General features: G+C 42.9%; 1 protein-coding gene across 1 annotated transcript in view; it reads left to right on the top strand.

The window, feature by feature from the left end:
* Window positions 1-24,152, top strand: part of SDCBP (syndecan binding protein) — a 251,955-nt gene that overhangs the window by 8,837 nt on the left and 218,966 nt on the right. The window contains exon 2 of the mRNA XM_085605567.1: window positions 17,610-17,675. Coding sequence (XP_085461693.1) covers window positions 17,625-17,675 — 51 coding nt within the window. The 5' untranslated portion in view covers window positions 17,610-17,624. The remainder of the gene's footprint in view (window positions 1-17,609; window positions 17,676-24,152) is intronic.

Raw genomic sequence — 24,152 nt, 5'->3', positions numbered from 1 at the left:
GTCATCCTAATATCCACTTTACAAATTCCCCTTGCCATCTTCTCCTTTTCCTGATCTTCATCCTCATGCCCAACATCGTTTGGTTTTCTGTTCCTTTACCAGAGAGTTGCCATGTTGAAATCGAAAGCCTCACCCAGCATTTTCTCCATGGACTAAATCCTCAAGGGTCTGGCACCTCTCCAGAAGGTTTGTTAAAATAAATTGAGAGTGCTAGCTGCCAGTGTCTGCCTTGTAAAGCAAGGATAGTTGCTACTCAGCTGAAGTAAAAGTATTTGGGTTGGCTGCTTGTAAATATGTGACAAGTGTATAGGATGAGTGAGTGGGACTGCTGTCTAGCTGAGCCAGGCATTTCTGCACACAGGTATCCAGTCAGAGAAGGGATACATGTGGAATTAGTGCCTACTTGTTGTAGGCTGTATGATTTGAGTGGGCACTCCTAGTGTTAATATGTAGTGCTTCACTGAAAAGTGTGTGTGCTTATGTTACAAATCATTGGCAAAATATGCTCCAAAGTACAGTTTCTCCATATTTAAGCCTAGAGACTACCGTGACACCCTTATGTGGAGAAAATGGATCTAGAGTGCAGATTCAATGCCACTTTTGTTATATCAAAAAGAACAAATGATGGATCGAATGCTGAACAAATCAAACATTCACCCGAGTCACAGATCTGGGTTTCATCCATATGTTTTTTGCTCACCCCGCCACCCCAGTTTGGACCCAGCGTATGCCAATATGTCTTGACCCTGCTCCCCATGAGAACAATCCAGCCCGAACTGCCAGGCCAGGTACTACCTAGACCGGAAAAAAGCATGTTGGGACCAGTTTTGAGGTATCACCCCTCATCAGCCAGGCTAGCTTGAATCCAGGGCAGACCTGGCTTAGCAGTTCAGGCTGGACTGTTCCCATGTGGAACAGAGCAGGGTCAAGACTGATTTGCATACGGCTGGGTCCAAACTGAAGTGGCATAGTGAACAAAAAGCAATGTATTTAACCCAGATATGTGGTTGGGGGTGAATGTTTGACAATGTACAGCATTCCGTCCATCATCCTTTTGTGATACTTTTGTCATATCAGCACTCCCATAAATTGTCATAGTCCTCTGACTCGACTCCTAATTGGGTTCAATGTTTTGCTTGCTGCTGCCCAGCAAAAAAAAAAAAAAAACACTCACTCACACACACTCTCACACACTCTCTCACACTCTCCTACCCAATTGGGTAATTTGCCAGTGCTTGTGGCCTGTTCCTGGGCAAGAAGGGGATGTAATTACACATGGCCTGGGAAGTCTCAACCCCACAGAAAGAAAGACAAATATCCCACCCGTTGAAGTTTTAGAGGGAAGGGACCAGGTCAGCTGTGCCAGTTAGGTGCAGGGATTTGGCTCTCAAGGAAGGTCTTTTAAAAGACCTCTTCAAGTCACCGTCTAATGCTGTGCAGGAGGGCTGGGCAAGGGTTGAGGTGGTGAGGGAGAGAGAAAAGATTAATTGTACAGGATCTTGAAAAAAGTTTCTCTGGAGTCTAGCCCAGGCTGAGGAGTGGGGACACCAGGAGCATGACAGAAGAAAGGTCCTGAGAAAAAGGTGTAGCTAAAACAAATCGGGGTCCCTAAGAAATTAAAAATGTAGAGGCCAGGAGTCCGGAATAAACCATTTGTGGTGGTGGCACCCAGGGAAAGTGCATGGGGTCCCCTCCACGGTGCTGAATTAGCACCCCACAATCTCCAAGGTAGCTGATGACAAAGTAGGAGAATGTGAACACAAAAATAGAATGCCGATGTGCTCCCTATCTCAATTGCTCCTACAGGACTGCAGTTCCTGTAACTCAAAGTAAGAACCGTGCACAATGTTCCTCCTGCTACTCCAGACCCTCCCTCAGTGGGGAGCTGGGCGCGGTGTTGGTGGGGGTAGGCACTGCAGCTTCCATGCCGCCTGGACCATGGGTAAGAGATTGATGATGCCTGCTCCTTTGCCAACACAAAGCAGTGTTGCCTGAAAGGGTATGGTGCTCTCTGTGAGCCCCCTTAAAGTGCAATATTTTAAGTCCCCCGTAGGTGCAGCAGGGACGAATGACCTTTAAAAAGAAAAATAAATAGGTAGGGGTGAGGGGCAGCTCTGAGAGCATATACTTTTGAACAAAAGGAAGCACTAGTTGTAGTGCGAGGCTGCAGTCTAAACAAGCATTGACAACAGGTGCACCCCCCCCCCCCCCCCGCATGCACCCCCGTATTCAGAGGCAAGAGGGAGCCCTGGAGGGCCCCCTTTATTCCCTCACCACCAGCAGTTACATGGATTCAACAAAAAACAAGGGGACCCTACTCATACAGAGCCTGGGTATAAATTATTAGACAAACAATGGCTCGTATGGCTTAATAACCAAATATGTAATACACAAAGCTCAATGGCAATAACAACAAAGGGTTAATGTGACGTCAGAAAGGAAAGCTGCCCATACACATTAGATAAAAAAACATTGTTCTTTATATTTACAATGAAAAAGTCTTAGGTAAAAACAATTTCACAATATACATTCCAAACAAAATGACAGTTTCTTGAGACTGAAAGTACTATAGGAGGTCCCTTTGAAATTACATCAAAGGCAGTGAAGGGTGGTACTATAGCAGTTAAGATTTTCTTTTTCCATGAGGATCAGGCCAAAATAGAGAGCCCGATAGGGACCCGTCTCAGCATCTGCTTTCTAGAACTGTCAGTGCTGAGCACTGGCAGGACCCAGCCCACTTTAAGCCCTGCCGTTTACCAACACTCGTACATTAATTTCCCAGTGACTGGCTTGGCCTATAGTGCTGTGGGCTGTCTGGTGTGTTATTGTTTTTTCTCCCATGGCTCTGACCTTTATTATAAGTGTAATTGCATTTGTCGAGTGGTTCGTACATCTTGCGTGTGCCACACAGCATGCTTGTATGGACAGCCGTAAAAGGGTGCATGCTTGGATGGGCAGCTGCGAGAGGGGTCATGCTTGGATGGCCAGCTGCGAGAGGGGGCATGCTTGGATGGCCAGCTGCGAGAGGGTGCATGCTTGGATGGCCAGCTGCGAGAGGGTGCATGCTTGGATGGCCAGCTGCGAGAGGGTGCATGCTTGGATGGCCAGCTGCGAGAGGGTGCTTGCTCGGATGGCCAGCTGCGAGAGGGTGCTTGCTCGGATGGCCAGCTGCGAGAGGGTGCTTGCTCGGATGGCCAGCTGCGAGAGGGTGCTTGCTCGGATGGCCAGCTGCGAGAGGGTGCTTGCTCGGATGGCCAGCTGCGAGAGGGTGCTTGCTCGGATGGCCAGCTGTGAGATGGTGCTTGCTCGGATGGCCAGCCGTGAGAGGGTGCACACGTGTGTAAGACGGGAGATGTGCACGCGTACGGCTCGCGTCGTTGGCACTACTCCTGCTTGCACCATACGCGTGCACATCTCCTGTCCGGCGCAGCACAATTATGTCAGCTCTCCCATGTGCCACCGCTGACTGCAGCTCTCCCGGTGCCCTGCATCAGATACCTGCCAGTATCATTAGCATAGCTTGACATTGATGGAGAACTCTGCTTCGCCCCCCCCCCCTCAAAATACCCATCGCCTCCCCCCCCCCCCCCCCCCCCCCCCCCACCAGTTGTTTTAAAAACACTCTTGAGAAGGACTTTTTGGGATGTATGCTGTTTCTGTGTACACTGACCCAAGTTCTGTTAAGTTACCCAAGTGGATTTATTTTAAAAGCTGTTGTAATTGTTTATAGTTTTCAGAATGTTTAGTTTTTTGCTAAGTTTATTTTATTTTTTTTTGTTTTTTTTTTTGTTTCCCCCGTCTGGCCGGTGTCACTTCCACCCTTTTAAATAACAAACGCGTCCTGCTTCCTTCTTTTCTAAGCACACTGCAGGCTCATCTTGTTGGCGCTATATATAAATGCAATTACAATTACAGTTCACCAAATCCAGCCACAACACTCAAAACAAATACACATGGGTAAAAGACATTGCCATTTACAACGCTAATATCTCCAACTCTCGCAAATGCGAGACCTATTGCATTGCAAATGCTTGTTGGAGTTTGAGTGTAAAGCTTAAATGCTCCTGTATGCAACTTCATCAAGGAGTGTTTAACATGGATGTTTCGACGTGGGGGAAGGGGGAAGAGGTAGGAGGTATTGGAAAAAGACTCCTCATCACTTGAGCGTCGTTGAAGGAATAAAATACCTGATAGATGCCCATTGGCCTCTGAAACGGTCAGGGGGTATTGGCTCTGGGTGTGCACAACTTTTTGTTGTACTGTTGTCTGACCTGCTCATTTCTTTATTCACCCTCTCTCTTCTGTCTCTTTGTCCTTCAGTCTTGCTTATGGTAGCTGCCTCACGTATATTCATATATTGCTCTTTTTGAACCTCTTGTATTAACTACAATTCTAGAGCTCAGGAAAATGTTGCCCATTCCCGTATGCAAAATGATGGCCTGTGTGTAGTATAGTACTTCTTTAAGTTAGTAGAACTTTAGAGAGTAAGAGCGTCATGACGTTATATGGAATGGATATTTAAGATGGAATGTAGAATGTAGGTGGGCAGATGAAACAAGAAGAGTTGTCACCAGCACCCTTGTATTTTACCTCTTTACAACTTTAATAAATCTTTATTAATGTGCACCAAGTGTTGGAGGATTCACTACAAATTTGGCGACGAGGATGGGATTATTGAAAGAGTGGAGGCTGCTGAATGGGTTTCTCCATTGGTCGTTGCTCGCAAGGCCAATGGAAAGGCCCGTTTATGTGTTGATTTGAGATATTTGAATAATAATATTTTAGTCGACCAATTTCCACTCCCCAGAATTGATGAAATGTTATCCCTCACCCGTGGTGCTAAAGTATTTTCTACCCTAGATCTATCGGCTGCCTACCATCAGGTGGTGCTTGATCCTGATAGTAGACATCTGACTACGTTTTGTACCCCTTTTGGTTGTTTTAGATTTACACGAATGCCATTCGGGTTAGCATCAGCAGCGGCCGTTTTTCAAAGATTGATGTCTAACTTACTAGGTCATATACCAGAGGTAATTTTCTTTCAGGATGACATTTTAATCATGGGTAAAGACAAACTCCATCATGATTCTAAGTTGAGACAGGTGTTAAAAATATTAGAGTCAAATGGACTAGTCGCTGAAGGTAGTAAATGCAAATTTGCGGAAAGTAAAGTCACTTATTTAGGACATGAGATTTGTGATTCTGGCATTAAACCCAAACAAAAACTAGTTGAAGCCATCACTAATTCGCCGGCACCCAAATCCAAGGATGATCTTAGATCATTCTTAGGATTAGCTGAATATTATTCAAAATTTGTCAACCATTTTTCACATAAAACTTTTGAAATGCGACAATTAATGAAAAACAAAACACCGTTCGTATGGAACACAGCCTGTCAGAAAGCGTTTTTAGAAATTAAACATGCTATTACAACTGCACCCACTTTGCAAGGTTTTGATCCTTTTGCTGAAACATTGGTAACTACGGACGCCAGTGGCACGGGACTTGGGGGTGTTCTCTCCCAAGTGACAAAGCAGGGTGTAGAAGTTGTAATATCGTTTGCCTCACGGTCTTTGTCTCCTTGTGAAGAGAAATATTCGGTAATTGAGAGAGAGACGTTAGCTTGTGTGTGGGCAATGGAACACTTCAGAAAGTTTATTTGGGGTAAAAAATTCACACTTCGTTCGGACCACAAGCCGTTAACTAAACTTCTCACCACGGAGGGTCTTTGCAGAGCGTCAGCTAGAATAGCTAGGCTTTCCATGAGACTCCAAGATTGTGTATACGAAGTACAGTATGTGCCGGGTGTTAAAAACATCATAGCAGATTTTTTAAGTAGAATGTCTTTGCCACTTAAGGAAGTGGATCAAAGCAGCTGGAATGACTATTGTGTTGCAGGAGTTTTTTCAGAGTCTTGTGGGCTACACATTAATGAATGGAAGCATGAAGTGGATAAGGATCATTTACTCATAGAAGTTGCAAAGAAAATTTCTAATGGATGGTTAACTACAGACAAAAGTAATCCTCAACTCAGAGCGTTTTGGGAAGTAAGAGATGAGTTAAGTCTGGATGGTGAATTTGTCTGTCGAGGCGAAAGAATTATCCCTCCTGTGGGAATTAGACTAAAGATCATCACAGTAGGTCATGAGGGCCATCCAGGAGTATCTAGAACAAAAAAGAATATAAAAGCACTGTACTGGTGGCCTAAAATTGATTTAGATATCGAAAGACAGGTCCGGAATTGTGTAAATTGCGATGGCGCTGACAAAAGTCAGAAAACACTCAATCCTCCAATGTCATCCTTAGGATGTCCGAATCTACCTTGGGAGAATTTAGCCTTAGACATTATGGGTCCTATATTGTGGCAGGATGGGTTGTGCAAATATTTATTAGTACTAGTAGATCTGTTCTCCAGATGGATTGAAGTCAAGGTGGTAGAATCCATTAGTACTAATGTTGTAATCAAATTCCTGGATGAATGCTTTATCAGAGAGGGAGTACCTGCGACAATCCTAACTGACAACGGAGTACAATTTAAGTCAGAAGCAATGAAACGTTTTATGTGTGCCACTGGCATAGAACAGAAATTCACGGCATTGTACCATCCCAGGGGAAATTCAGTGGTAGAAAGAGTAAACAGAGTAATTAAAGGGGCTTTACAAATGGCTAATAAAGGAAGAAAAAATTGGTATCTAGAACTAGATAAATTAATTTGGTCGTACAGAATTACTAAACATGACACTTGCGGTGAAAGCCCATTTGGGCTTATGAGAGGAAGATTTCCTTATTGCAATATTAACCCAACATGGATGGGTAGGAGTAAAAAATATGTGTGGGAATGCGATAGAGTAAGAGATTGCATCGTGAAGTCGCAAGAAAAGAACAAAATGTATTTTGATGCTAAACATGGTACTAAAGAGGTGTATTTGCATGTTGGACAATTAGTCAGGATAAAGGAGGGGAGAAAGGTGGGAAAACTCCAACCACGTTTTTCTGCACCCAGAAGAATTTCCAAAGTAATGCGGAACACAGTTATGCTAGAAGATGGTACTGTTCATCATATGAACAGGGTTGCAATTGCAAGAAGTCAACTCCATGACTTTAATGATGACATTGAAGAAAGGGGTATGGGTGATGACTTTTGGTGGTTAAGCCCAGAAGTGAGTTTGAATTCTAGTACTACTCATGATAGCTCACATAACAGCAACCCTAATAACAACACTCTTAGTAATGACATGGGTATGGAAATGTCGAATGAACAGTGTGGAGTTTCTGAACACCAAGCTGAGGGAATAAACCTTGAGCTGTCCCAGGGAAACTCTTGTACCAACTCTGATGGTGGGGTTCAATCCGAACAAACCAGTGATGTGGATAACAATCTTGTTGTCACTAGGTTTGGCAGAAGAGTTATAAAACCCAAAATGTTAAATGAATATGTATTCAGTAATTTAGAATGAAATTATTTTGTGTTCTCAAATGTATAAAGTATGTACGGTATCAAGTTATGTCACGTGATAATAATATGCTTGTTTATAATTTATTTTATTGTTTTGATTTATTAAAGAGGATGTGTAGTATAGTACTTCTTTAAGTTAGTAGAACTTTAGAGAGTAAGAGCGTCATGACGTTATATGGAATGGATATTTAAGATGGAATGTAGAATGTAGGTGGGCAGATGAAACAAGAAGAGTTGTGACCAGCACCCTTGTATTTTACCTCTTTACAACTTTAATAAATCTTTATTAATGTGCACCAAGTGTTGGAGGATTCACTACACTGTGCTCCTGCATTTTTTTTAAATTTGCAAGTTTAGTGTTCACTAAATGCATTTTTTCCTGATGTTTATTCTTTTCGTGCAGTTTTCCAGGCGTATGGGCACCTGTATACTCTCCTTTGTAGCATACATATTTGCATGATGAGAACATACACATTTTTCTGCAATTACCACAGTTAGAGCGACATTCTGATTCAACATAAAGCTCCTGAAATTCGCCAGTCTTGGTCTTCTACACAAATCTCAACCCTCACCCCTGCTATGAAAACTATAACTTACCCCAAAAATAATCTACTCATGATCTCTCCTATGAAGAGCCACTGACACCGATAGCCTCGTTGTTGACCTTGCATATCGCCATTGAAATAATATTATTGATTACATTAGGAGTGATTCAGCATAATCTATTTGGATCCTAACCATGCAACTCACTGTTTATTGTAAATTTATGCTGATTTGCATTGGTCGAAATAAAAACTGTCAATCTCAGTGTTTGTGACCGAGTGCGGAGAAGTCTATTACCTTTATGTACTTTACGGTAATGGTGGCCAGGTAAAGAAGTGATCCATTTCTTTCTGGTTGCTATAAAAACGTGAAAGCAGGTCAGCGAATGAAGAGACTGTTGGCTTCTTTTAAGGCATTAATTATAGAGTTTTTGGCTGCATACTCCTGCCTGAGAGCTCTGAGGCTGAAGAAGCTTATCATAACGTTCTCTTAGAAGCCCTAATTTGCTGGTATTAGTTAGACATGTCAGCATTATTGATAGGTATGGTTTGATAAGAAGTTTGAAATGCTGTGCCGCCTTGAGGCCATATTTTGTGTAATGCCTTGTGACTGGATGATGATGTACAGTTACTAGGAACATAATGCTGACTCCTCCCTAAAGGTTAATAAATAGTTCAGGAGGCCAAACGGTGTCGTCGCACATGTTCGTATAAGATTAACTGGTGAAGGACCGTTTGCAATTAAAACTGCTGTGTGCCTGTCACCAAAAAAATTTCAGTCATCCTTAATATAAGGTAAAGTGCCTCTATTTCCATTCAGTTTGGAATAGAATAATATTAAAGATGATCATTTACGTATTGCACACCATAGCCTGAAGGGTATCTTCTGCTTCAAATAATATTAATCCCAAACTTGTCCTTTTTCTGTAAATTCTTGGGAATTCACAAAATCCATATAGCTGCACTTAATGAAGGGGACATATACCATGGGTGCACTTTTGAGACTCTTTAATAATTGGGCCTCTAATTTGATCTGGCGTTGACCATGACCTTTTGCGTTCATTAAAATTCTGTCTCTTTATCGGCTGGCTTCACTATGAGTAAACCACGTTCTGCTCTTTCACAAGGAATATATAGGCACACAAAGTAGTTTTGCGCAGTGCCAGTAACTTCTGTGGCAGTGTGTGTTATTTGAGGCCAAAACAATTTTTTCTTTTGCCAATATTTGTAATAATGGTGAGGGCCTGGCAGCTCCCACACCAATAAGGTTTTTAAACCAGCATTGGCATAGCCAATAGGTCTCGCTTTTGGGACCTTATAAGTGTTTAGCCATGCAACAGTTGTGTAACTAAACACTTATAAGTTCCCAAAAGCGAGACCTATTGGCTATGCCAATGCTTGTTTTAACTACTGCAATCTATTGACGCCTCACGGAGAACATCAAAGAGGCCGTGAAAGTAATCTCAGTAAAGCGCGACGCGCGCCCGCGTACACGCACTGTAGCTCTAGGCTGGCCTGGTAGCACTTTTTGGAGCCCTCACAAAATATCTCGCCAGACCAGCGCATGCGCTGGGTCAGGCGAGACCTAAAAACCATGCCAAAACAATTCACACATTGACACAACTAAAATGCTGACAACTAAAATGCTGACCACCAATTTCAGACCTACTGGCTTTGCCAATGTCTGTTTTTTTTGTTTTTGTTTTGTTTTGTTTTGTTTCCCATAATCTTATTGAAACTGGTTACACTGATTTTCCATTATGAATATTTTTGGGAAATATTAGCATGCATCAACACGTTACTAAATGATGCTGCTGCAAAGAAATGGTACCTGAAATTTTAAAGTAGTTTAGCAAAATGTATTTTTCCTGCTTTTATTTTTTTTATGAACATTTTATTTTGAATGCAAAGAATCAATCTTGCTTTCAAGCTTCTGCAAATATTTGCATAAAATCAGAGAGCATTCTGGGAGTATTATACATAGCCTCATATTTCTAAACTTTGAAAACGGGTGTACACTTTTTTTTACTGGAACCACTGTCCGTATAGCAGTCGGCTTACAACATTTACTTAGAGCGCTCTCTCTAATAATCAAGGACTTTAATGAACCATAAATACAAGTTTGAACACCATTTACAAATAGTTAAAAATATTACATTAACTACAGCCAGTGCACTTCTCGGATCCATAATGTGGTACCGCAAACTGGCAGTCAAAGGGTTTGTGCTGCAGGGGATTGGGCCTACTTGTCCCAAGGACAAAATGCACATAAACGTGTTTCCCTTGACACCAAACAATATGCCCTGGGCTTCGGGCTACAGGAATTCCACATCTCTGTCCCCATCTTTTGCCAAAGCCAATAGTCCTCCTAAGCAAGACCTATTGGTTTTATCGATGCTTGTGTGTTTATGGTGCCCAGCATCAGAAAAGTAGTGTACCCACCCATTAACCAGTGAGGGAAAGCTGAGCCTGGCCTAAGTTAATATATCTATCAATAACATTTTCAGAAAATGGGGATCCGTATGAACACTAGTGTAGTGCTTTTAGAAATTGAGAAAAAGTTTCTAAAAAGCAGACACTTGTGGAAGGATGAAAGGAGCCCATGAGAGAGTTTGCTAAACAGATTGTACTCCACAGGAGAGACAAAGACTAGATGGAGGGGCTAAAACAAATAAGATCATTGGCTAGAAAGCAAGAAAAAAGAGTAACAAAACAAAAGGCGCATATAAAGCAGTGTTTGAAGTTGCTTTCCAGAACAACATATCCCCTAAAAGACTTCTGCATGCGGACAGCTGTGCGGTCTGGCAGGCTTTGACCTAGAAATCATGCTAGATATCAACACTCACATTTCGCCTCAAGTGTCATTTCACAAAAGGTTTTTGTGGAAATCTTACTTGGCTTCTCCTGCTTTTTTTGCGCATTTCACCAGCTCATATTGTCTTTCCCAACTCCTGGATTGCTGTCACAATACATTGCAACTTGCTGTAGGTGCAGATACTTAGGGGTCCATTACGATGGCGGGCGGAAGGGGTGCGGCGGTCCCGCACCAGCAATTGGGATGCCACTGCCACCTTGGCGGTGGCATCCCCTATTCCCTATGCTGTGAGCACCGCCCGCCACAATGCTGGGAATGCATGTCATGCATTGGCATGCACAAGGTGACAGGCACCCCGCGGTGCCTGCCACTTTGACCGTGCCAATGCAGGGGGTACCATAGGTACCCCCAATTACCGGGGGACCGCTACGGGCCCCCATAGGCAAAGACCGCAAGCCTTTCCATGGCTGCAACGCCACCATAGAAAGGCACATCTCCGCCTGCATGCTAATATGGATGGCGGTGTCTTGCAGACACTGCGACCACGTTAGACCCCTTTTCCGCCCGGTCTCCTGTGAGACTGATGGACGGTCTTTCCATCTGCCGGGCACCCCGCCATCCTAATATGGCGGGGGGCAATGGGAGGCGGGCAGAGAATAATGGCGGGCGGATTGCCACTGCCGTACAGGCGGTGGCGATCCGCCCGCCATTATAATAGATTACTGTTGGCACTATGGGGTCTAACATTATTGTTTTGCTCACTCTCACACAAATGTTCTTATAAACTACAGGCATGACAAACATCAGCAAAGCCAATAGTTCTCGTCGTTGTGAGTAGTTGCCTTAGTCAGTGTTTTTTAGTGATGTTGTACACCACTGGTACTTACAAACATTTTTCCAGGGACCAAAAGTGCTGTCTGTAGTGTGGGCAAGGGCTGCATTGATGCTAGCAGGGCGAGCCAGAGTGGACGAGTCGGAGAACAAGTGGATATACGTTAGGTGTCTGTGAAGCGAAGGATGTACATTGTCTGGACTGTGAGTTGTGGAGTTATTTTAAGGGTTTCATTCCATACTGCCCTCCAACTTATGCCATAAGTCTCCATGAGACACCCCAAATTGACAATACTGTGCTATGCTGTATCTGAGTCAGTGTCTCTACCACACCCTGGGATGAGCTGTCTCTACTTGCTGTTCTGTCTGTAGTGAGTCAAGGGAGCAAAAGAAGTAACTTGGTTATTTGAAATGAAATGGAATCTTTGGCCTCACTATCTCCTCACTCCTTTAGCCTCTTATGTGTAAACATTAGGAATGGTTTGAAACCAACTCAGTTAAGGTAGTACGTGGTATAAAAACTCCCTGCTTTGTCCAGACTTGCAAAATAAGCGTTGCTGGTAAAGCAGCATATTGGGTGGTTCTTCTAGTTGTCTTTTGTAATATCGGTCACTTTCTCTATAGCTTTTAATTATATCACTGTAGTTTTAGATTCTTGTGAAACTCCTCAGTGTCCCTGCACTGTTTCCAGCGGATCCTATTGCAAATAATACTGTAATCTGTATGTATGGTTAATTGAGCAAGATTAGTCTTTTTCAGCATTTGTGTAGTGACGTAAAAGCATAGAAGTGCACACAGAACATTTGAGCAAATGCTATTTGAATTACTCTACTCTGCTTCCTTCAAGAGCTACGTAGGCACAGGATAGTTGACAAGAAGTGTTCAGACAAGGGCTCTACTGTGAATGACATTTCGCAGTTGGCATGAGCCAGTGGTGTTGTAACAATGGCAGTACCCCACTCTGAAAATTGTTCCTTCACTGAAGTCCTAGGGGTTGTGAAAAATCAATGTCTTACACAAAATAAGTGTAGCAAATGTATTCAGCATGAGAGTGGTTAGGCTGTAATATGTAGCTGGTGGTATATTTTGGAGCACAATTTTGAACATATTACTAAAGCGTGTTGTAGTAGCACACAGCTATTTACAGACCGCAAACTTCCATTGAAATGATCTCAAGATTTTCACAGACCTACAGTTTTACTGATAAAAACTATAAAACGCTCAAACAGTGTGGGGAAATCGGCTTCCCCAAGTGTATTGATTTGTTTGTATTAAATTCTTCATTTCCACCACACTTTAGAATTACAAAACATTTACAGTGTGCCTTCCTAATTGCTGATATATTCTGAAATATTTGCACAGTTCGTTTATTGGCATTTCAGTGTTGTGTGCTAGAATACAGTGACAGCCTTTCCTTTCACACTCGAGTACCCAGCTAGATTGTCACATAAATCCTTTCATTTTGTAGTCTGAGAAAGAAATGTGAACACCAGTCTCCCTTTTAAAATGAATAAGCAGCAATTTGTACGAACGCAGAGACTGACGTTTGACCTGTCTTTTGCACAGCTAATGTGACTAGATAAACTACATTTGAAAGCCTCTTTATTGGCCCTTAGACTTCTGAACCACAGTATGCTTATTTTGGGGGTGCTTCAGCACTCTCTCCCCTCCTTCCAGCGCCTGTGGCATTGGGCGTGAAATTGAGGTAGAGGATTATTTAAGTTGTGTTACTGGTAAAGAACACTGACCAAAATAAACAAGCTTGTATGCAGAACATTGTTTCTCACAGGCATGCATGATTGATGAACTGGTACTGACATAAATAAGTAGAATCACTCTTGCAAAAAGATAGGAGGCAAGAAACCTACGTCTTCCTCAAGTAGCATATAAAGGAAAACGCATGCGTTCTAATGGAGTGCCTCTCTGAAAAGAAAGTTACAGGAAAGCGATCACTTGTGGAAAAATAGTCCATCAGCTAGGTGGTAAATGAGCTGTGCTCCATGAGAGTGACACATCATGCTTGAGCTACTAGAACAAATAAAGCAAGTGAATAGAAAGCAAAGAAATTGGAGACAAAAACACCATGCCAATGGTAAGCGATGATGGAACACATTTTTGGTAAGCTATCCGCATGTCCCCAATGCAGCTGCAGGCTCTGACCTGAAAGACTGAACTCATCCAAAGTCCCACTCCTCCATCTAGCCAACACTTCTTCATGCAGAATGAGAGCTGCCAGTCCTCATGAGTTTTCTCTGTCCTTTCCAACCTGGCAAATTGCTTTTTAAACATTTTTTATTTGTTGGTCCATAATCTCTCAATACCCGCATAAGTCAAGGCTAGCTTAAACTGGCAAAGTCTCTGCTCCGTCATTGCAAATACTTGTAGTTCAAAATCCTCCTCTTTAGTTTGACCATAATAAAAATAGTTATGCTAGATGAGGGTAACTAGTTTGTTTTCTATATCTATTGCACCACTTTTGGTGTGATGCCTAACTAAGCACCCTCTTTTTTATTTTATTTTTTAATGCATTTTGACAACTAATTGGCAGGGTTTTTTCTAGAGAGCAGGTCCTGTCCCGATTTATTTTTATATATATGAGAGAGGGAGCTTCTGCAGCCCTCCTACATCGCATGTAAAAACTATTTAGCTTATGCATGCCCCTTATCTCAATCATGCAGCATTTCACCTGTTTCTGTCCTACATCATTCTGTTTCTGCCGTATGACTTTTACAAATGCCCAGGCATACACCAGCCCAGCGAGAACTTTATTATAGGCTGGGCTCTCCTTTTCGAAGTCTCTTCCTTCCTCAGTAGACATTAAGCTGACGTCCACTCATGCAAAACCAGTCACAACATCTTCTTATCTTTCCCCTAAGGCTCATAACAGCTGGACACCATGGTGAAACCTCAGGCTGCATCAGACTCTGGAGGCGCCCAAATCCAAGGATCTCATTCCTTTGCTCCTTTACCACTGCCACACTCTGCGTCCCTTAGGTATAGGCCTCCAGTTCAGGTATCTGCACCACTAAGAGTGAGTGATCATTACAAATGCAGTCTGAGTGAAATATCGAGGGGTCTATTTGAATGTCGGGCGGATTGCCACCGGCCGCATGACAGTGGCGATCCGCCCGACATACTCCTCCTCCCGCATGCCATTTCCCCTCTGCCATATTAGTATGGCGGGGAGGACCCCGGCGGACGGAAAGACCGTCTGCCGGTTTTCCGCCGGTCACACAGGTGACAGGGCAGAAAAGGCCCTGATATGGTGGCGGTGGCTTCTAGACACCGCCATCCATATTATGATGGTAGCGGGAAGAAGCCTTTCCGTGGCGGCATTGGAAAGGCACACGGTTTCCTCAGTTGTGGGGCCTGTTGCGAGCCCCCAGGATGTTGCTGAGGGGGCACGGGGGGTACCTATGGTACCCCCCCCCTGCATTTGCATGGACGACGCGGCAGGCACCGCGCGGTGCCTGCCATGTTGAGCATGCAAATGCGCGCATGCCTTTTTTGTATTACGGCGGGTGCTACTGACAGCACCGCCCGCCGCAATGCAAAAAATGTGGGAAGCGCCCATGCAGGACCGCCGCACCCTTAGCGGGCGGTCCCATTTCCCGGGGCGATGGCGGGCGGACAAGGTCCGGCCGCCATCATAATAGACCCCCCCCCCCCCCAAGTGTTCTAAATGCCAAGAAGTAGTGTTTCATCAAGCCTGAGCATTTGTTATTTTGTGGTCTTCTGCACCATCTACTTCCCATCTTCATGTTGCGCATGTGGCTATTGACTGCATGCTTCTGCCTTATCACTCCTTACCAGAAGAATGCTTTTTAATTGAAACTTCGAATTTACACTATTGTATCATTATCAGCCTCTCACTGCTTTGAAAGTTTGTGATAAATAACACTAATAATTATCTAGTTGTCAAAGACACTTTAATAGTATTACAGTCTTGAATGCGTGCTTCTGAAAGTTCGAGGTCAGGCAGAAAGATGAATAAACAAAATGATCACAGCTATATGGAGAGCAAGAACTTTTTCGTGGAAGTGGACAACCTCTACCAATCAAAACATGTACCCCTGGCTTCCAATGGATCACTGACATAATATCGTCAGTCAAAATATCTAGGTACCAGAATATCGTAGTCAAAATCTCGATGGACACAATATCAACTTCCGATCTCCATACAGGTAAGTACCAAAATATCGATACCAAAATATCGTTGTTAAAAATATAGTTGTATAAAATCTTTTTTTTTTTTTGTCTTAAAAATAATATAAAATTATTTAAATTATAAAGATAATTAAAGAAAACCTAGTTAGAATTATTTACAAAAATGTAAAAAATAACGAATGTCAAAAATATTAAACGTGCATAATTAATTTTTATATATATTAACTTAATACATAATTAAATGTAATTATAAAATGTTGAACATTAAATATAATTATATATAGCTAATTAAACCTGTAATATAAATGTATTTTATATATAAAAATATTAAATAATAAAAAAAAATATTTCACACTACATTAATTCTAACAGTAGGCAAAACGTTGCATAGCGTAGGGGATAAAATTACTACTTCCACTCCAACAAGTGCAACAGTAGGGAAAGTGTTGCATAGCGGGTGGGTAAAAATTACTTTTCCCACTCCAGCGAGTGCAACAGTAGGGAAAGTGTTGGATAGCGGGTGGGAATGATTTAACTATTCCCACTCCACCAAGTATAACAGTAGGGAAAGTGTTGGATAGCGTAGGGGATTAATTTAGTATTCCCAATCCTGCAATATAATTAACATTAATTAACTAACAAAAAAAATTGCCTCTCTACATATTCCCCTATAAACGTCGCCACCAATATTGTAAAATATGAATAAATTAACATAATTAACAATAAAATTAATAACCATCAAATCTAAATTCACACAATTAACACTAAAATAACTTTAAATAAACATTATATAAAAAATATTAACAATTGTATTGTATTAAATTACTCCCCTATTAACCCTCAACACACTCTTAAAGAGTACACAATTATCATATTAACGAATTATTAATTAATATCAAATTAGTAACTAATAACAATCAACAATACATTATTAATCAATTTATAATTAATAATTAACACAATTACAATATGAATTATTAAATCCAAAAATAATAATTAATTTATTAATTAAATTACTTCCCACCCTATTCCCCTATAAACCCACAAGCTGCTACGGAATAAAATTACACAAAAATCTATTAACCTTTAATTAATTAATTCAAAAAAATTCTTAATATATTATAATTAAATTACTTCCCACCCTATTCCCCCTTCTCCCCCCCCCCCCCATAAACCACAACCCGCTACGGAACTAAAATGCGCAAAAATAATTGAACATAAAATCCATTACTTTTAAAAAATTCAAACGTACATTACAAAAATAATATATACTTTTAACACATATACTAACACTTAACACTAAGAAATCAAATTTAAAAAAAACGATGTTCTGACTGACAATATTACTAACTTCGATATTATTAACGACGATATTTTTTACCTGCATATCGATATTCTGCACCACTATATTTTTGAAAGTCTATATTGTGTCCTCTCGATATTTTAAATTCGATATTTTGTCTGTTTACTGCTTCCAACATGTAGGTGGAGACAAAGCCCTTCTCCAATGATGCTCAAATAATTGTTGAGGGACAGCTGCGCTGTTAAACCAGTTCATTAAAAACGATTGAATCTGTCACGCCTCATTCGTAATTGTTTTTATGGTAAAGACTGGCATTAGAATAGATTTAAAGGAAAATCTCTGCTTTCTTAAGGAGCATCTGTGTTAAAGTATAAAAGACGCTAATTGAGCAGTTGTACCGTAACAGTAAATCATTCATCTATGTAGCCCGAGGCAAAGTGTACTTTACAGGGAATGTTTGTATTGAGTTTAACAATGCCCCATTGTTTTTCACAGGTACCCCTTTACACCATGTCCTTGTATCCTTCGCTGGAAGACCTTAAGGTCGACAAAGTAATTCAGGTAAGTGGAACCAGATATTGTTTCTTGCAAGTAAAACACACTTTGAACTGTCTGACGATTTTTGAAGACTATTTACTAGCTACGATTTTTTGGCTGGGGGAGGGGTGGTTTAATCTTTTTATTGGAGTTTTAGACATTATCAAAAGACATTAAACCGTGAGCAAATGATTACAGTATTTCCATAATTCCTAATTCTTCACATGGTAACCTTGCGGAGTACCTCAACAAGAAACTGCCACTCCAAAGAATCAAATGCGTTTTCAGCATTTTATTTGGCAGCCACTACCTTCAATTTGGGAGCCACCTGTTTGAGAACCACACAAATCATACAAACGGTAATAGTCGTTGACCTATGGGTGATGAGCCTGGATTAAATATGGGAAATTAGCTGCTCAATTAAAAGTCTCTATGACTTTTGCTGCAATGGTATCTAAATTCAGAAGAAATAAGGTCCTATATAATGTGCAGAGATTGGGGTCCTTCCTGGTTTTAATAACCATGTAATCACCCCCTCTTTAATTGGCAGCAGCGCCCCCTGCTCAAGAGACTGTGCAGATATCTCTTACGATATGGGGGCTAATCAGCAGAGGCCGCTTAATTGGAGCATAGGAGCGCCGCACACAGCAAATAAAACAATAATAAAATGGGTTTTTAACCCATTTTATTTTAATCCCCTGGACCTGCCCGCAGGACTCTGAGTCTTGGGGGCGGGTCCAGGGGATGACTGCTGGTGTGGGATTGAGGCACTCCCTTCACTGCCCATAGGTGTTTGGCTGGCTGTTACAGGCCGGCCAAACACCTCATGCGCAGTGAACCTCTCTCCAACCCCAGCTGCATTGCTGGGGCTGGAGAGAGCAGGCACAGGCTCCCAGTCTGTCTGGGAACCTAAGTTGCAGGCACTCAGGCCAATCCTGACACTGCTTTCCTGCAGCGTCAGGATTGGACCCAGTGCTTTTTGGGAGCCTGTGCCCAGAACCAGGAACAGCGCGATGCGGCGAAGACAGCGGCAGCGCGAAGGTAAGTTTTTTATTCTCCCGCTTTCTCCCCCCCCCCCCCCCCCCCCCCCCCCACTAAATTACCTCATTCTCCATCCTCTGGCCCGGCACGCCTCTTAGGCAGGGGACGGGCCGCGACTGAGGCTAATGTATACATTTTTGCCCTATAAAATCCACCAGTGAGGCTGTCTGCTCCTGGGGCTTTATTTCCAGCTAGACTTTAAATAGCTGCCACTATCTTTTCCAACTCAATGGGATTACTTAGGAACTGGCTGTGACTGTCTTCTAACCATACCATTGCAATTACAGCTCAATTGTACTCTTATTGTATCACCAGTTTCTGTTGTGCATGTGGTATATAATTGCTGACAGTAACTGACTAACTCCATAACAATATCTTCACTACTTGTTAAGATGTCTCACTTCTCCATTTGCAATTGAATTATGCGAGTTTGCTGTGTGGTACCCTTCAAGAGCCAGGCAGAGGTTCCGCCCGGTTGCTTATCCTCTCGATTGTTTCTCACCAGAGCCTATTTGGCAAGATGAGTCATTTCTGCTGGAACTCTATAGTGCCGTAAAAACTTGTGTTGCTATTGAAGTTTAAAGTTCATTGGCAGTTGGCAGTTGTGTGAGCCTATCTTCTAGGTTTTTAGGTCTCGCCTAGGCTGCGCTTGAGCTGTCTCTTTAAGACGTGCTGTTTTCAGGTGTGGACCTTAAGCTCCACCCATTTTCCACCCATCTTAACAATTGGGTCCTCTTCCTGTCCTTGTTGAATGATTGCTTTGGATTCCTAAATAGGCTTAGTAGTCCCTCCTTAGTACCTCGCTCTCTTCTGTTACCTCCCATGAGGACAGCTCCTCTTACATGTGTCCTTACTCTCTAGCTTTCATTAGCAGTTAAGGAGCACTATTTACTAAATGTCTTGCTGAAGCAGGTACAACATGGCGTCCAAGCGCAATGGCGGGGGCTTTTATAATATCCAGCCCCACACAGCACTAGTGGGATGCTGCACTTCATCACCACCCCTTTTTGTAGCACTTCAGCAATGGCAGCCACTTCTTGTTTTTATGTGTAGCAAGCCATGTGCGCTTTCACTTTAGCAGTGGCGGCCACGTGCTCTTCTTTTGTCCTGCGCGGCTAGCCTATTCAACTTGTTTTAATTCCTCCCTCAGTCCGACAGCTGCGCTCCGTTCAGTACTCCATGTTGCCAGGTCCCACCCTCCATACCTTCCTGTGCTCAGTCACTGCCTTGCAGTCTGCCTGCCTAAGTTCCTAAGCCCCCACGCCTTCTGCCGAGCGCTTTGTTTACATTTCCATCTTTATGGAAGGGGGTGTCCTGCTGACAACTCCTGCTGCAGGCCCCCCTTCTCGAGGTCCAGTGGTGCAGAGCAGACTGTTTTGTATTTTGCATCCTAAGGAAGAGCATAAGCTGCAGGCTGTTTTCCAAATTTGAAGTACATCCTGGTATTTTGCAGTATGGGGGGCGTGGTATGAAGCAACTCCCAGGGCTGTGAGTATCTCCGCATGTGATTAGTTATATAAAGTCGCTCATTCACAGCCCTTACATATCTGATAAAAGAATTGAATCTACATACAGGACAGGTTGTTCAGACCTGAAAAAATTGAACATGACACAATATTGGACAGAAAGGGCTTTTTTCGTGATTTTGTTTCTCGCCGTGCTTGTCTTTTTTAACAGAGCCGTCTTACAATACAGTATTTGCTACATCTGGAGACGCAGCCCTGTAGCTGGTGGAGCTGGATCACACACACGAAACATACTAATTAGTCGCCATTGGGTGCCAATAACAAGCCTCTGGAGACGCTTATCTGTTCTGCCTTCGCATGGTAGCCCTAAGCTTCAACCTAACTACTTAACAATCGGGGAAGAGGCTAGGTGGTTGCGAGGGAGGGGAAGGATGAAGAAGAGTGACTCAGATGGGCATAGTGATATTTGACCCCTCAGAGCTCTGTGAGCTGGTGAGAGGCATGCACGCTTCCAACCCTGTGTTATCACTCTCCTAGGGCCTACATACAATGGCAGATAGTGGCCGGGACACTATCTGAATCCTATTGAAGCATGATCAACAATTATAACATTCTACACTCTAATGGCATGTCAGTGGGTTATTGTGGCTGCTGTAGAATTCTGTTTTTAAGGTGTTAGTCGGAGGTTCAAAACTGAGCGTGCTAATCTAATTTTCTCATGCTTGCATGCGCGATGGGTCTTCTTTAAATAACAGACTCTCCCTGATTGGCTGCTAGTAATATGCCAGCAGACTCGTTTGCTCCTCTGTGCAGCTTGCCTGCCTCCCACAATTGTGTGAGTGCAGCGGGAGCCGGTGCCGGAAACTGGAGATTGGTCGGAGATCCCAAGTGTTGCTGGTTGTGTTTTACCTGACCTGTTTTGGCAGGTATGTATTTCACAAATGCAGTCTGCTGTGGTGACAAGCGTCTGTGCTGTTCTCTGCCCTCGCCGTGCTGGCAGGGGCTGATGGTGCCTCTGGCTGCATTTCCAAATTGTCACAGTTCTCTCCATACACCTTCTCTCTCTGATAGTGTTGTTTCATATCAACAGAAAGGGTGTGATTTTGACAATGTGGCAGACTGGGGTTTTCTGTGTAGAACAGTTCTGCGTGAGGTGTTTTGCTTCTGCAGGAAACCTGTTGCAGTGGTGCTTGGTAGTTTGGTTTGCGCGCCCCTAGTATGTGGCTTTCAAGTTTTCCTCCTCTCTGGCAGTGCTTTGCTGCTCTGTGTTCAGCAGGCAGCAGCACAGGTTTTCTCACGAGTCCCTGCATCCTTTGTAGCTCACGCAGTTGGCTACCGACCATGTGTTTTATCGATCTCCTTTTTGGCAGTTTGCATGTTCATAATTCACTGACTGATTTGAAATGCGCGCGTGAAGCGGGGATTTATTGTAGGCTGTGAGCATACCTGTTTTTTTCCTTTGCATTTTTTGGATTGTAGTTTATTTGCAAACACAAAGATGATGGACGGAGTGCTGAAACTTTTCAAACATTCCCCTAAATATTTAGGGGAATGTTTGAAAAACTGATAACAACTTTGTATGTATATTTGTTACTCCTGTCGTACATAAACCTAGACCTTAGAAAGACACAAAAGTGGACCTTGTCATTTGCCGGACCTGTTGAATCTACACGTTCTAATGAAGTTGGGGAAAGTGATTTGGTAGAGGAATAAACGGCAGGCATTGGCAAAGCCAATGCGTCTGGCTGTAATGTACTAAAGCAGACCTGGAGAAATACATATCAGTATACTATAGATAGATGTTTTGGGTTTCACAGAGCTGGTTTGACAAAAACTGTAATAAAAAGAGAAATGCATGTAGCACATGAGAACTTTTATGTATCTTCAACTGGTTTTAAAGCACATCTATATAATGTGTGAAAGATGTATTTTTGCGTGCAAGGTAATGTGCATAATAGCAACATTTTGTATTTATTAACAGCACAGGCATGGAACACTTAGTGTCGCCACGCCACTTTCTTCTTTCCCACAACTGTCCTACATTTTGTATTTATTAACAGCACAGGCATGGAACACTTAGTGTCGCCACGCCACTTTCTTCTTTCCCACAACTGTCCTACATTTTGTATTTATTAACAGCACAGGCATGGAACACTTAGTGTCGCCACGCCACTTTCTTCTTTCCCGCAACTGTCCTACATACAGTTTCCTCCCTCGGTCCTTCCTGCTTACACATACATGACCATACTTCATAGCGTGCACTTTCTTTCTTTAAAAAAACACTCCACTGCAAATAAAACATAAATAAAAAAACTGTATTGTTTATAACCCCAGTAGCTCTAACTTTACAACTGCGAGACCTATTGCATTGCAAATGCTTGTTTAAATCTCGACCTAGTCGTGCGATCTGATATTGAATATCTATCAGCTCACCAGACTGCTTGGATATAATAATGGCACGTATTTTACTTTAAAGGCTTCATATATGTTTGCACACATGAGCGCAGAAACCAGTATTTAGGTGAAATATTCTATTACATTTTCATGAATCTCGCCATACGACAAGGTCCAGCAGCGCTTTGCCGGGGAATCTCCATCATGGATAACAGAGTGGTGAGCTTTGGAACTGCCATTGTCTGTTTGAATGGTGAATGATCTGACGGTGTATAATGTAAGTAGTCCAGGGTAGTATAAGAGTTTTCAAAGTGAGCCAATAGTAAACAAGATGTTCGCTGAGATATCAGATGGGTGTGATGTAAATAATGGAATTGCGTGAGCTTAAAGCGGGCGTTGATGGTAACCTGCTGGACCTGCTCAAATGCTCGCCTCTATTCCTTGTCCATGAGGAGCAGCGTCATGTCAACTCTGGTCCACCTTTAGGGCTGTATATATGCGTTCAATCAGCCCCCTGGAGGCACCCGAGTCAAGCAGTTATTGCAACGCCTGATTCTTCGGGCTCATCCGGAAAGGTCACCCATAATTTGCCGGGCAGCGCATGAGAGGTTTGCATATTGCAGAAATTGACCAGGTGGTAGTTAACATTCTTTTGCATCTTCAAGCAAGAGGAAGGTTCCATCATAATACAGATCTCCAGCTGTCAAGCCTCCCCCAGAATAGCCCAGCATAAGGTCTATCACATTCTGTATCTGAAGGAAACTGTGTAGCCATTGAAAGGGGAGCAGTCCATCTTAAGGGGTCTTGCGGAGCAGCAAAGTAATTGCCTGCTCCCAAATCTCTGCGACCTGATGGACTATGAACAGGAAGTCAGAGGGAACCTACAATTCCATCATCAGATATCCCAGGAGGTCCGCACCGTCACCCCACTCAGTATGTGAACCCTCAGCACACCACTGTGTTGTATTCTGCAGTTATCCTGCAAAATAGTAGAGGCTAAAGTCTGGAGACCCGCCCACCAGACTTCATATCCAACTTTAATACCTCTACCTTATCCCTTCTTTGCCCACCGGCCCACACCAGGGAAATTAGAAGGCTGTTTAAGGTGGTGAAAGTGGTACGCGGAATGGAGCAAAGCGAGTTTTGTAGGACATATAAGCAACACTGGAGCAGAACCATCTGGCTTGGGGCCAGTCTTTGCATAATAGAGAGGGGAAGAGGATCCTGAATCGAATGGAGGCTTCTGGGCCCATTAATACCACTCCCATATTTAGTGCATTATTAGCCTCCGCTGTATGGGCTACATGTATACCTAGATACCGAAAGTGGTCACATTCCCACTTAAGTCCTATCACAGGAAGAGCAACGACATCCACCTCCACTAGTTCTGCCAGCGGGAAAAGAACTGACTTCTGGCGGTTGACACGTAAGCCCAGAACCATCCCATTGGAGGGCAATGTATCCAAGAGCGTGAGTACGGACCTCTCCTGTTGACAAACAATTCGTTGTCAGCGTATTAGGAGACAACATGAGTATGACACCACTCGCCAAGATTCCCCACTGGGCTATATCCGTTGCAGCCATATCGTTAAGGGCTCCA

This window comes from Triturus cristatus, chromosome 5_1 (genome assembly GCF_964204655.1).
Source record: "Triturus cristatus chromosome 5_1, aTriCri1.1, whole genome shotgun sequence".
In the NCBI taxonomy this organism is placed as follows: Eukaryota; Metazoa; Chordata; class Amphibia; order Caudata; family Salamandridae; genus Triturus; species Triturus cristatus.
This window is presented reverse-complemented; position numbering and strand designations above follow the sequence as displayed.